Source organism: Thermobia domestica, chromosome 4, assembly GCF_964235325.1.
Source record: "Thermobia domestica chromosome 4, izTheDome1.hap1.1, whole genome shotgun sequence".
NCBI lineage: Eukaryota > Metazoa > Arthropoda > Insecta > Zygentoma > Lepismatidae > Thermobia > Thermobia domestica.
This window is the reverse complement of record NC_137457.1, coordinates 27,717,785-27,732,727: the sequence shown is the minus strand read 5'-3', so window position 1 is coordinate 27,732,727 and position 14,943 is coordinate 27,717,785. Positions and strand designations below refer to the sequence as shown.

General features: G+C 37.5%; 1 protein-coding gene across 6 annotated transcripts in view; it reads left to right on the top strand.

Moving 5' to 3' along the window:
- The window catches only part of hpo (serine/threonine-protein kinase hippo), a 329,614-nt gene that overhangs the window by 231,584 nt on the left and 83,087 nt on the right, over window positions 1-14,943 (top strand). For 4 of the 6 annotated variants that reach the window (XM_081755380.1, XM_081755379.1, XM_081755381.1 and 1 more), the window contains exon 2: window positions 10,127-10,207. In XM_081755380.1, the coding sequence (XP_081611506.1) occupies window positions 10,127-10,207 (81 nt within the window). Of the gene's footprint in view, window positions 1-6,191; window positions 6,606-10,126; window positions 10,208-14,943 lie in introns of all 6 variants that reach the window. The other 2 variants (XM_081755378.1, XM_081755377.1) reach the window with 1 other exon arrangement.

Sequence of the window (14,943 nt, the reverse complement as noted above, 5' to 3'; positions counted from 1 at the left end):
CCTTGTTTATTAATTTGTATACTGTATGTGTAAGAAAACTATCAAGTTGGAGATAGTATCTACGGATGTTTGTCTTCCTCGAACGGTGACAGTGTAGCATACACACATACTCCTAACATAACTTACTACTTGTAAACCTAAAGTTCGAAGTGTAATGTAGTTTTCAATGAAAAAGCTGGAGATCGAGTTTACATCATTAATTAATGTCATTGTTTGGAATGCAGTTTCTTATTTATTGTTTGTTGTCAGCTAAGAGGGTCATTTATGGCGTAGTGTCGTGGTTAAGTAGCTGACCCTGGCATTTAACGATAACATTGGCCTTCTAGAATGAGGTCAAAATGTGCAAAATATTTTATAAAGATAGTTAGGGACTAAGAATAGACTAGACAAAGTTTATTACAACTTTACGCTGAGCCTCTTGATGTTTTAGTCTACAATGGAATATGGCTGACCGAATGACCTCTAGTTCGGTGACGTGTAGTCAGCACATGGCTATCATCGTCGTTATGTTCAGGGGCATGACGGTTGAGTGGTAGAACGCTTATCTCTAGTGCGTGGGTCCCTGGTTCGATCCACGACCAAGTAAGTTTGTGGTGGACAGCATTCTGTCCGTGGGTTTTTTTGCTCCACCAAGTCTTGCATCATCATTTACGTGTCTTAATCATAATCTTCCTTAGCCTAAGCGGCGTAATCGTGGGATGTTAAACAAAGATTTAATTTCATTTATCGGTATGTTTAGGTGTCTATACTGGCATGGCTAATTCCTAATTCAAATAGGCTACTGTCTGTCTCCTGATGCTAGGTGATCACCGAATATTCCGTACGCTTACCAGAACTAGCCACACACTTCCTTACCAAAGCTAGGTGGAGCCAATAAATCAGTGGGCAGAAGTATAGTGGCCAGTTTCGTGTCCTGTGATTAGTAAAAATCTGAAAGTTCGTGAACTGGTGTGGATCCATACATCAAAACTGTCCGAATTCGCGAAGGACAATTTTTCATTGAAAATGGCAGAATCCAACTTAAGTTTCATCATAATGATGGTTTTAAGATAACATAACGCTACTTTTAAGAATAGCATTTAATTATACCATTGTGATGCTTTTAAGAACCCGCAGAGTTAGGATTTTTTTTTTTTTTTTTTTTTTATAGTCTAGAACTCAAGTTATCTTGGTTTTGTCACTATTTGGATTTGTCACCACTTTTCTTTACTATTTTTTTTAAGGGGGAATAATAAATATGGGGGCTGCACCCAAGAACTTTGGGATGGGCAGCTCTGGCTACATACGCTTGGTTCTACTGTCTTATCCACCCAATTTGGCAGGTGACAAGTTAGACAGGTGGACAATTTTAACAGGTTTGACTGTAGCAAATGTTCGTTATAAAGATGTCGTATCTCATGGCAGAAAAGTAAGCATAGATTGGCAATGTTTCTCGTCTTGCAGGAGTTGCGAAGAGAACAGGGCATCAACTTGCGTTAAGGGAGAGGAAACTGAAGAAATATATTTGAGCTGAAAACACATGAGCGTCGTTGAGAGAAAAGAGTATGTGTTGTTTTTGGCAGACACCTCTGAGACTTCAGTTACTTTTAATCCATTTTTACTTTTCGTTATATTTTTCTCGTTTTCTTAAGATCTAAACTCTTTGTGCATACTTTCGTCTGTTTGGTGTCACTTGTGGCGAAGAATGATTTGTGGAGACAGTTCTGCCAAGAAAAATATTATTTTCTTATACTTTTTTTGCTTTGTTTTTGTCAGTTATACTTTTCGAAGCTAAATAGAACAACATTTTTGTAACGTAAATACCTACAGACTTTTCTCTTACGGGAAAGTGATGCATTGCCGCTCAATGTCTTCATCAAGTATTTCGTCAAGACCTAGTTAAGGGTACGAGTTTCAACCCAATTTGCTAAATGGTTTTAGAAATAAATCTATAAATGTATACTGATACAGACACACACAAGTATCATAAGTAAATACAGTATATACTCGAATCTAACTGTAAGACGCACTCCCATTTCTAAACTTCAAAAGTTCTATACCTGAAATTTTGGCAGAAAAAGTGCGTCTTAGATTCGAGTGTATACGGCAAATGCCTCATTTGGAAACTTTTTCTATTATTGAATTACATACAATTGACAGAGATACTAAATGGTAACCAAAGGATACGGATTAATATCTTGTTAATCGATCAGGGTGTCTATTGATTGGTGAAATACTTTTAAAAAAAAAAAATCGATACTGGAAAATGCTGAAAATGTACTGGAAAATATTTTGTGATATTAGAGAAATTTAAAATTCCCTTTGAATTCCTTCAATTATGAAAATCTAATGAAGTATTTCAAAAATGAAATGAGATCTTAGCGCGTATGCTGACCGCTTGTCTTTAGCGGAGGAGACCTGGGTTCGATGCCTGGCCGGAGCTCATGTGGTTCGGATCTAACGTTAAGCTGTAGATCCACGTCTCATATAGCCTTGCTGCTGAAAGGAACTCTAAACCGAAAATCAAATCAAATCTACCTTTAGCTGCTACCGAGGAAGTTGATTCTATTGTTACCGCCATGATCTGCCTCAAGAGCCGCCTCCGCTTTGTTTGTACCTCATACATCATTATCTCATTCTTCATTTCTCCCGGAAGGAAGGACATTAAAAAAAATGTTTTCAAGTTTAGTAAAATTGGATAACTAATTGCATTTGAAGGGTAAGGGGAAAAAACAAGGAATGTCCATGTATGTGCTTTATCGGGTGCTTTGTCCTATCTGTTGGTGACTCTTGGTACTATTTGACTGTATATGCCATGCATGCCTAGATGGAGAAATGTCCACGTAAAAAGGGACAAACATTTAACTAACCCTATTCATTTTACGCGGTTTTCAATATTAAAACACCGTTTTCTCGAAAATGCAGTTTTGTGACATTCCTTCTTTTTTCCCCTTACCCTTCATTTGTGCGGAAAAGTTATGGCGGTGTAGTTTATTATTTTTTTTTTTTCCTTCTCCAATTTCGAAGGAAATACAGCTTCAATTATAGAGATATTTCGTGGAAACCTTGACGTCAGTTTGATTTTTCTAAAAGCTGTATTAGTATTGCAAGTAGCAGATACTGGGAAACGGAAGTTAGCTGACATCAGCAACTTGCCTTTAGTATTCCCTGGAAGAAATATATGCGTTTGTATGTTTTCTTTCTTCTCGTCAGCTTTACGCCAAGTTCTTGCACAATCCTTTCTCTCTCTCTCTCTCTCTTTTTTTTTGTTGTTGTTGTTGAAATGTTTGCCAGAAACTCTATAATATTCTTACCGTATAACAATAAAAAAAAAAGAGCGTCACGGTGTACTCCACGTGAAAGAGTTTGGTTTGTCTCGGTGTAAATTAAAGTTTGATTTTTTGCATTTCCGCTCATCTTCCATTCCCTACTCAGAAACTTTACTGAAATATATGAATGTCAAAAAAATACCATTTTGAGAAAAACACATTTGAAGTTTCTTACTTTTATTTATTTTATTTTATTTTATTTTATTTATTTTTTATTTATTTATTTATTTATTTATTTATTTATTTGAAGGTATTTCAATCATACTTGCAAATGGAACATTCATAGTTTCACCAATGAAAGATATGTTTATGCCCTATCGGATACTTGCATTTTCATGAATATATATATTAGCGTATTTCCAAGATATCTCTTCACATTGGCCCTTTTGATCTTGAAATTCTACTAGTTTTTAAACAGATACAATGACATTAGTCCTTTATTGAAAGTTTAAACTTTGAGCTTGCTTACAAATGCGTGAGCATAACACATTCCGCTATAATATGCAATTGCCATAAAAATTATGTAGCTAATCTTCTCCTTGAAGTGAAACATTAAGCATGTAAGCGAAATTTCAACAGGTGTTTTGTTATTGTATTACAAATCTTAAAACAACGCTAGACACTTGTTAACGATAAATAGCCTATATCAAAATGTGGTTGAACTCAGAAAATGGCTAGAAATGGCTAAAAGCAAAAAGCACATTTCTAGAAAAGCTGCTAATGGCTTTTTTTGAAAATTTGTGGCTAGCCAGGTTCTCAAAATGGCCAATCTAGCCACAAAGTGGCTTAATTGGCAACCCTATGTACTGTTAACAAAATATGCACTTTTAACCATGATTGGCCACTATGAACCAGATTGTTGTCGGATTTATACTCACAAACACAAAAGCACAACATTATGACCTTATTTTCCTGTAGGTGTCACAAAAGACACTGGTTTTCAAGTCAAACAAATAAGTACAAAGTTTAAACATTGGACTTAAAAGAGTTTTTAAAACACTAAATCAAAAAATGCCAATTCTCACTTTGATCGCGTCAAAATATTAACAATATTGGATCAAAAAAGGTCATTGTTCACTTTGGCTCTAATACACATTTTTAGTAGATTAAAGAAAGGCCAATGTATATTAAAAAACATAGAACTTCATCCTCAGCGAGGGCCGATAACATTTTTGGGAAAATTATTCTCAAAGTATTCCATGTTAGCACTTGCCCTTCTTACTCAAGAAAATACACATTTAGAGACATTCAAATTGCTGAAAATCTCATTTTCGCCAAAAAGTGACATTGGCCCGTTTAGACCCAAGCCCAGAGATATAAAAATAAAAAATAAAAAAATGTTTTAAGTGTTTAGATTTGTCGAGTAAAAAGTTATTTAGTTTGATTTCCAGAGAGATGCATCCTGAGCAGTATACTAACCCGCTAATTTCAGTAGCACTGAATATGTGCTCTATTCAAAAATACATGTTTCAGAATCCTGAGGTACTCACACAAAAGCTTTGATCCAAGTATACTACGGGCTTATACACCCTATACTAAATTACGGCATCATTTTCTGGGTCAAATCTTCAAGCATCAAAGCAGTCTTCATGAAACAGAAGCAAGCAATACGGATAATATTTGGTCTACACATGAGAACATCATGCAAAGAAAAATTTAAACTGCACCACATCCTTACCCTACCGTCTATGTATGTATACGAAACTGCAATCTATGCAGCTAAACTGAAAAATGGAACCCAAATAAGTCACGTTTATAATACCAGACAACAAAATGAAAGAAGTCAATAAATATTTTACAAAACTAACATTAGTACAGGAAGGCCCAAGCCATATGGGAGTACAAATTTACAATAAGCTGCCCAGAGAAATAAAAAATGAAGAAAATATGAATGTTTTTAAAAAGAAACTCAAGAGATTCCTGGTGGATAAAGTATATTACAGCGTAGCAGATTATCTTTGCAATAATATGTATTAAATAGTGTAACATATTTCTTTTTCTAAGTGTATTTGAAACAAGAAAGAGGACTGTCTGAACCCTCCAAACCAAATGTATCTTGGTTTCAAATGGAGTAAATAAATACAATACAATACAACAATGTCATGGAGGAAGTTTGGCTACGGGCATATAATTTGAAGTACTCACCAACTACCTCTATAAAAGTTGTAGCGGAAGTACTGCAGGATTATGAAACATAGATATTTGGATAGCACACATATTAGTTTCTAAGTGAAGTCTTGACCCGGCTACGGTAAGTCTCATAGTATTGAAGTTATGGACCTTTAAAGTTCATTTTCTTCATGTTTTCGGCACCCTATAACTCCGAAAGGAAGCATTTTTGCACCCTGGTTGGTCTATACTTTTCGTTTTATCTTGGTGTCAGGAATCATCTCCCAAACGTTGTTGGCGTTGTTTTGAAACTCCCTGTATATTGTCATTCGTCTTCTAAGTGGCATACGCACTACTTGCAACTTTTTAGTGAAAACTTAAAGTTGAACGAAGTGCATGAAGACTTACTTTTCCTCATATTTACGGAATTTTCAATTTTCAATAAGGAAGCAACCACTACGTAAAGTAATAAGTAATAGTCCTACTTACATGTCGTATGGAAAATTACAGGGTTTGTAGAAATATGCAAACGATTAGTTACGGCACTTACCTTTGATACACATTGTCCTTGATAACTTTTTTTTTTTTTTTTTTTTTTTTTTTGTCCTGGCCCATCTTCGGAAGAAACTTGTAGAGCTATTAACATACAGGGAATTTTGATCTAGAAACTACAACACGGGGAGTTTAATTTTAAAAATTAGCATTTTTAGTTTTTATTTGAGCTCTTTTTTTACACAACTATTGCAGTACTTTCCATTTCTTTTTATTTAACAGTGATTTTGTCATTGTGGAAACCAGTTATAAAATGCTGTAACTATGAATTATAGTTCTGTCACAGTGCTAATGAATATGCCAGCTAGAAGCTCTACATCGTTTTGTTTGGATCTAGTATCCCGTAGAAACAAGAAAAATTGTGTAGTGGTAATATGTGAATAAAAGAAACTACGGTAGATGTGTTGTATGACATAAATAACCCATAGTGAAAAGTGCTATTTTTGTATATGGAAAGCATTACTGACATCTATATTGTGTAGTGAAGAAGTGAGATACATTGTTAATAGTGAAAATGGAGACTCTAGTTTTCAAAAATGGAGGAATATTTTCCCCCATTGTTCCAACGATTCACTGTAAAACGTGTAATAACAGGAGAGAGGGAAAGAAAAGTGCCAAAGAGGAAAAAGAAAAAGGGTAGGTATATACTAGAGATATGTATTCGTTGCTGTGCTAGCATTGCTTTGTTAAGATAACATCTGTATGTACGATGAGCAAGAATTTCTTGTGTAACTTACAAGATACAATCAATAAATAAGAACAGTTTTACCATACCTCTCTCTATAGTGTGCACACTGCCTTCTGCCTTCGCATGTTATAATGGCCACTCCGCTGACAGTGTGCACTAAGGAAGAACAGAGGACAGTGATCATCCGACAATCTTCGGCAATATGTCTCGTCCTTTGTACACAAATCACGGCATCTTTACTATTAACTTTTCGCCCTTTTTCCAGGCAATCTTTCAGTATAGGGCATTTTCAGCCCCGAAACATATCGCGCGGAAGTTTGAGTCTTTTTAAGCACCTATTCTACAGTGTGATTCTTTATATGGTTTACAACTTCAATCAGTTATAATTCTTTATTGGAACCACATACAGACTTGGTTTATATGTCATTATACTGCAAAACACTTCAAGTTTGACTCACGTAATGAGTAGTTGCGAAGTTGATCAAACGCGTCGCCACCGGTCGTTGAAAATGGAGACTTTTACTGGTGCGGAAAGAGCTAGGTGCGTGTTTTGGTTTGAAGGAAAGAAGTCAGCAACAAGTGTACAGTGTAAGTTTTGAACACAATACGACAAGGAACCACCCAGCAGACCAACAGTGTACAAATGTCACCAGACTTTTGTTGAAATAGGTTGTTCTGTGCGACACTCAAAGGCTCCATGGCGTTCACCCGTGATTGACAATGTAGTGGAAGCAGTTAGGGAGAGTTTTTTCCACAGCTCTCGGAAATCCACACGACGTGCATTACAAAAAACTGGTATCCCTCAGACCACTGTTTGGCGTGCATTGCGTAGACGTTTGTCCATGAAGTCATACAGACGACCCTTGGTTCAAGCACTGAGTAAAGCGGATAAACATACCCGACGTGAATTCTGTTTTACTATGTTAGATCGCATTAGTGGTGATGAGTCATTCTTGAACAATGTGGTATTCAGTGACGAATCAGCTTTTCACTTTTCCGGCCAAGTCAACACATACACAATTGACGTATTTGGGGCACGGAAAATCCACTTGCGCACGTTGAGCTGGTTTGTGACAGCCCCAAAGTGAACGTGTTTTACACTGTTTCCAGAGCAAAGGTGTATGGACCATTTTTCTTTGCTTAGAACACCATCACCGGCATTGCCTATCTTGATATGCTCCAGAACTTCCTTGTTCCACAGTCAGATGAAGATGACCACGATGGCCGCTTATGGTGACAACAAGTTGATGCCCCGCCAAATTACGTGATAGACGTAAGGGAATTTCTTGATCGGCGTTTTCCAGATAAGTGGATAGGTCGTGGTAGACCAATTGCCTGGCCTCCACTGTCTCCAGATTACACGCCACTTCTCTTTGCGGGGGTTTGTAAAAGATAAGATGCACACCCCTCCCCTACCTGATAATGTTAATGGACTGAAATCGCATCAGAACAGCCATCGCAGACATTACCCCAGAAATGCTGACTACTCTGGCAGGAAATAGACTTTCGGTGGAATGTGGCCAAGATAACCGCAGGTGCACACATTGAGCCATAATGAATTAGTTACAAAAACCTTGAAGAGTTTTTGCAGTATAATGACATATAAGCCAAGTCTGTATATGGTTCCAATAAAGAATTATAACTGATTGAAGTTGTAAACCCTATAATGAATCACCCTAGGGGCCGCGGTGTTCAGTGGTAGAGCGTTCACCTCTGGTGCTAGGGGTCTCGGGTTCAAACCCTGCTCTCGCCAAGTGAACTTTGTGGTGGACAAACACCGTGTGCGTGGGTTTTCTCGGGGTTCTCCCGTTTCCTCCCACTTTCTTCATTCCACCATTTCATTCATTACTCATTATCACTGTCTCCTTTAGCCTAACCGGCATAACCGTGGGACGTAAAACTCAAAATTTCATTTCATTTCATTTCAAGAATCACCCTGTATAAGAAACTAGTGTGTATAGTAGAATCCGAACAATTATATAGATTTGTGTATCTCTAGGTCCCGTCTCATAAGCTTTAGTACTTTTGTAAAATTCCTCCATTTCCACTGGTTCCCAAAACAGATTAAATTTTTTAAACGTTAAATTACCTAGTGCTTTTACCGAAGCAGCGCTGCTGGATTACGTGGTAAGAAGGGTGCTCGTCGTCGTGGGTGCTAAATGGCGTTCGTACTAACGTTTCTACCGTAGCACAGTGGGGTTCCATAGTAGATACATTCATGAACAAACCTGCTGAGTTGGCGTGAGAGACCCGGGTTCGATTCCCGGTGGGAGCTCATGTGGTTCGGGTTCCACGTTAATCAGTAGATCCCGTCTCATATAGTTTCGCTGCTGAAAGGGACGTTAAACTCCAAATCAATAACAACGAACCTGCTGAGTGGCCTTCTTGTGAGCCTGACCCAAGTGTTCCAATTATCTACTGCGTACGTGCTAATTCCTATGTCGTAGCACAGCAGGGTTACATAATAGAAATACTCCTTGACGAACGCGCGAAGTTGCCAACATGTTAACCTCATCCAACTTTTAAGTTTCAGCCTTCTACTATTCTCATACGAATATCTCTACTGTCGAAACCTTTGTTGACGAATGTGTTAAGTAGTATTCATGTGATTCTGCTCCAAATTTCAAGGTACAACTGTCTCCTGAGTTCGTATTAGTGCCTAAACCCCACTGTCTTAGTCAGTCGTATTGGTGCCTCTAATGTAACGCAGTAGCGTTACTTGTAGAAACATTTGTCGACGAGCTTCCCAACTAAATAGTTCGAGTTCAGTTGCTGTAAGGAACATTCCACATAACCTTGTTTCTTACTCCCAGTCAAAATTTGACTTAATGTTGTATGTCAAAGAAGTATAGCGTATTAGATTGAAATTTTGTTAGAAAGCAGATTTGTCGAAGACTGGAATTGGTCTAGTTGCAGATATTCTTCCTGCTTGCCTTTTTTGAATACTGTTTCTGCTACACGATATTGCATTGGCTCATTCAGTAGCAATGATTCAGCTGTTCTCTCTAAAAAGAAAGTTGCAGTGTTGCAATTGTCTGTACTCACTGAGTCAGTGGATTTGTCTCCTCCGAGATTTCACATCATTTGTGTTATCCAAAAAGAAACTGACTAGTTATTTGTGAAGATTCCTAAACCAAATACATACAGCCTTGTAAAGAAGTAGAAATATGTGCCACTTATGTGTCATTCCATTTTGAATAAATAAATACTCATTTTCTGTCTTTTGATTATAGTAGTTCTAAAATGTGTGGACTAAACTGTGTATAATTCAGTATTACGTTATCGACAAATTGGTTTTTTTTTTTCACGTCAAATAATGCCAACTTTAGTTTTGTTTTTGGTTGGTTTAACTTTAGTTTAATTGTTTGAATCACATTCTGTTTATTGTTATTGTTGTAGTTAAAGACATGGAATGTGTTGTTGTTTATAAAACTTCTACTTAACCTATATTTTTCTGTTTAAATTCCAGTGAGCTTAAGAAGCTATCGGAGGAGAGCCTTACAAGACAACCGGAAGAAGTATTCGATATCATCTGCAAGCTAGGAGAAGGGTAAGTATCATTTCATTTATACATTATTCTAAATTGATTTAAATATTGGCGAATGGGAACAAATCTCTCGTGCAGCAAGTGAGTATGATAATCGTATAGCTGCAAGGGAAGACAGACTTATAGCTTCAGCTCAGGCCCGTATCCACGGGGGGCTAGGGGGGCCGGGCCCCCCTAAACTTTGGCTGGCCCCCTAAAAGTTTCACGGTAGGCTTGCAAATGAACTATAATATGGTGATGAAGTATAATATGATTGGGTCGCCCCCCCTAACTTCTACCGCCCCCCCTAAATTTTGGGGCTGCCGACCCAATCATATTATACTTCATCACCATATTATAGTTCATAATATAACGGGCCTGCTTCAGCTTAAGAACCTGACATACTAAAAGTAATTCTATTTTTCTCTTGCTTGTTTTTCATAAGTGAAAGTAGATAATGAAATGCAACTTACCACAATCATAGTTAATGTTATTCTACAACAGAAAATATGAACCTGAAGAATTTTCAGTGTTGCCATCCGTAGAAATTACACTGTTGCCAGAATATTTCCCCCAAATCTAGGTTAATTCAGCGACTAGACGAACGAACTCAACTGCATTTGATTACGTATCATGTTGTTTTGGTATCCTATGAACTACTTTTTAAATAACATTATTATTTAATTTTAATAACTGTATGCTAAAACTATTTTATTTATTACAAATTAAATACAACTATTATTTAAAAAGTAGTTCACAGGATACATAATCAAATGCAATTGAATTCGTTCCTCTAGTCGCTGCGTTAACTTAGATTTTTGGTGGAAATGTCATTCTGGCATTACTGTAGTTTCCATGAATGGCAAGTCTGAAAATTGTTCAGGTTCATGTTTTCTGTTGTAGAATAACATGATTGTGGTAAGTTGCATTTCATTGTCTCCTTTCACGTATGAAAAACAAGCAAAAGAAAAATGGTAAATTTTGTATTACTTTCAGCATGTCAGGCTCTTAAAATGGCCTGAGATCAAGGGCGCCCATGTTCTGGTTTCCAGAGGGGGGCAAGTATAAGTCACAATCAAATGTAGTTTCAAATTTTACGGTAATTATTCCAAAAATTCAATTGGTTTTTCGATCTTCCGAAGTACAATTTCCTCCAGGGGGGACGAGCGCCCCCCTTGCCCCCTCTGATGGGCGCCTTGCCTGAGATAAAAAAAAAAATCTGTTCTCACCAGAAGTGAGGTCTATACTATTGAGTCGCCGTGCTCTCTTCGTGAATTTCGGTAGAGGTTTCTACAGGTTTGAGGAAGTCACGTAGCAAAAATTTATGATGTAAAAATAGCTCTGGGATAAACACAGTGATTGTATGTAATTCGATTACAACCCTCTTAATGGTTGTTTCAGTGTCTTATTATTTGTGGACACGTCCACATGTTACCATTAGTTGTGAAATATTTACATTTATGTTCCTGTGTTAAGATAGTAATACTTTTTTTTTTTTTTTTTTTTTTTTTTTTTAAGTTTATGATACGTAGTATGCATAGCTTCCTGTTTCAGAATTATTCAACTGTTCCGTAAATTCTCTTTCACTAAGCTGATAACAACCAGCATAGACCGGATGTGACACCAAGAGATAACACTACCAACAGGGCAGTGTTATAACATTAAAACTTCTTTGTTGTAAGCAGCGTGTTTTTCATTTTTTCATTTTTTTTTTTTCATTTTAAGTAGCGTGTTTATTCTTCCACAACCCATTAATGACAAGACTAACAAATACGTGGGGTGATCAATAAGTTTTTGCCCTCGTATGAAAAGTTGTGCTCATATACAGGGCTCCTACGGGTCAGGGAAAATGGTTCAGGTCAAGGAAACTCAGGAAAAAAGATTGGAAATCAGGGGAAGTCAGGGAAATTTCATAAAATATATTTTTTTCTAACATTAATTGTACACCAATTTCAGCTTAGCTAACCACGGTATGGGACGTTGCTTAGATTTTTATGAGAGATAAGTGGAATGACGTATGAGTAATTGATTACCATTTGTCTCTATAGAAAAATTTATATAAATAATCACCGTAATTTATTCCTTATTTATATGTCAACGTCATCCGACACCAGTCATGAAGGTTAGGGAATTACTGCCAAAGGTCAGGGAAAGTCAGGGAGAAGTCACGGAAAAATATTTCTCCAGATCAGTAGGAAACGTAATATATGAAACTTACATAATAAATGTACCCATATTCTATGTGCAAGAGGTGTACGAGTTAATTCTGTATTCGAAGTGTTGTCCCTCTGTGTACCCAATGAGATCAATTTTTACGATCGTATTTTGACCATGTACGGGTGTTTTGTGTATCACCATAATGCAGAAACTAAAGTTATGAACGAATAATTATAATCAGTGAAAGCATTTTTACTATTGCACTCAATATTACTCTGTGCAGCCTCCTGCCAAGAAAGTTATGTTTTAATTTTTTCTGGGTGTAATCCTCACTGTATCTAATCTATGGTCACCCCATGATTACGAGATATTACAGGGGTGTACTGTAAAAGCTTCATAACACTCTGAAGGCACTCAGGAAAAGTACCTGTCCGTTAGTTAACAAAAGAACCTGGACCGTCGGACAACCCTCCGGGAGATCAGCGAAGAACTTAATTTGACATACTATGCAGTGCAAAAAAATTCCAGGTTCAGGTATTCGCGAACTCGGTCGACGTTTTCATCGGTTTTCGACGTCGACGGCCTCCCAGAGCGTGGTTCGTCATCGGCGTCCTTCCGGCTTTCCCTGAAGGCCTTGTGCCACTCAAAGATCCGAGTACGGGACATCACATCTTCCCCAAAGGCTTCCTTGAGCAGGTCCTGGGTCTCGGTGAACGTCTGTAGTTTGACACAAAACTTGATGGCGTAGCGTTGGTCAATCTTTGACTCCATTTTCGGCGCTCAAAAAACGTGACCGACGACCAAAACGACGTTCGCGCGGACAGCGATGCTTTCTCAACCGCTGCTCGCAGCGCACTGGGCCAAGTTCCGCTTGAAAGAGGAAGGTCCCGCGCACATTTTCCCCCACCCCTCACATTTTTCGAACGCCAGGGAGCCGCGCGGCGGGAAAGGTTCCGGTACTTTTCAATCACACCCTGTATTTGGTAAACACACTCAAGTGTTTATAGAACATTGTGTATGTTTTGTCAGAGATTAGACACTCACTGCTATAGTTTAATGTTGAAATTAGAGGAAAGATCGTTCACTACACTAATACATAACATCGCTAGTATTGATGATTATATTAGTGGTTGTATAGTTACTAAATGGCGCATTGTCATACTAGAACATTGTTGTGGTAGTGGTTCTCGTTGTGAGCATAAATGAAGTTATAATAGCAGAGGCAGCTATGCATTCATATTTGAAAGTTTTGTTAGGTTAGACATTACTACTAACTTAAGGAAAATTCAGTAAAGTGGATTCTATGTAAGATTCTGGAGGCTACAACGGATGTAAGTTCCTTAGGAAGATCAGGTATATTTTGTAGAATCTAATCTGATAACAAATGAAGAGTTAGTCTACAGGGTGAGACAGAAGTCCATCACCACCTTTTATTTTTGAAACGGCTTGAGAAAAGATGACAAAGCTTTAGATGTTGGTAATTGGGGTGGGGCGCACCAAATGGCGGCCATCTTGAAATCCCCCATTTTGAGTTCAGGTCCAATATTTCAGATGGAAATGGGGGTATGTGACACTGAGCAACATGATGTCAGTACATAAAGAGCAGACAGTTGTTAACGTTTACTTTTAAGTCATTGCAGTGGCGTATATACGATTTTGTTTGGGGATTCTTTGCTAACTTTATTCTTGGAAATGTGAAAATTCTGCAGGATATATAATTTATCTTAAAATAGTAAATAACGTTCGGGGGGGGAGAAGGTTAAGCCCGGAAGCACCCCGTAAATACGCCTCTGAGTCTGTAATGTTTAACAAGGTGTTTAGGGGTCGGTCACATATTACGCAACGCCGTAAGAGAGGAGGAGGGGCTTTACGCCTTCGTTACATAATGCGTGTTCTTTTGCTGTATTTTTATTATTTTTTCTTAGGTTTATATGCAGTCATTCAAACAAATATATTTTTTTTCAGTTTGTTTTTTAGAAATTGCGAACATTTAGCCTATCTAATATGAATCATGCAAAAAGAATTCAAAGACGCTACTAAACTGGTGACGAACCCTGCGCGTATTACAATGTAATGAACCTCTGTTTTGTGGCTTCCGTGTATATATGTGTGTGTATACATTGCGTTACGACACACGAAGCTTTTCTGAGAGTTAGTTGTTAGTGACCGTAAACACCGCTTAAAAATACTTTCGCGTTCCCACTGGTATCGCTATTTCTGAGAATATGATTCAAAACTTTTGATTTGAATCATTACCCACTCCATTCTTCTAAGAAGTTTCGCATGCGAAATAGAAGAAACACTTTTTTGTGAAACAATAATTTCTGCAACGGAACGATCCGTAATTTCCAGAGCAAAATAAGATATTAAAAACCGAATTCGTCGGATATTCACCTCTTACTGAATGTTTTGGTCTTTGGTTTTGAATTTGTGTGAGGAAATCGAGTTTATTTGCATTCTGACACTGATTTAGAACAAGAGAAATTTCAGAAGCAGGAAACTAAATTCAGTTCTTTAGATCCTGTTTCCCTGCATCTTCCGACAATACTTCCTCCTTGCCTATCATCGGTGACCTAAAAGAGTGGATGCAATCTCCGTGGGAA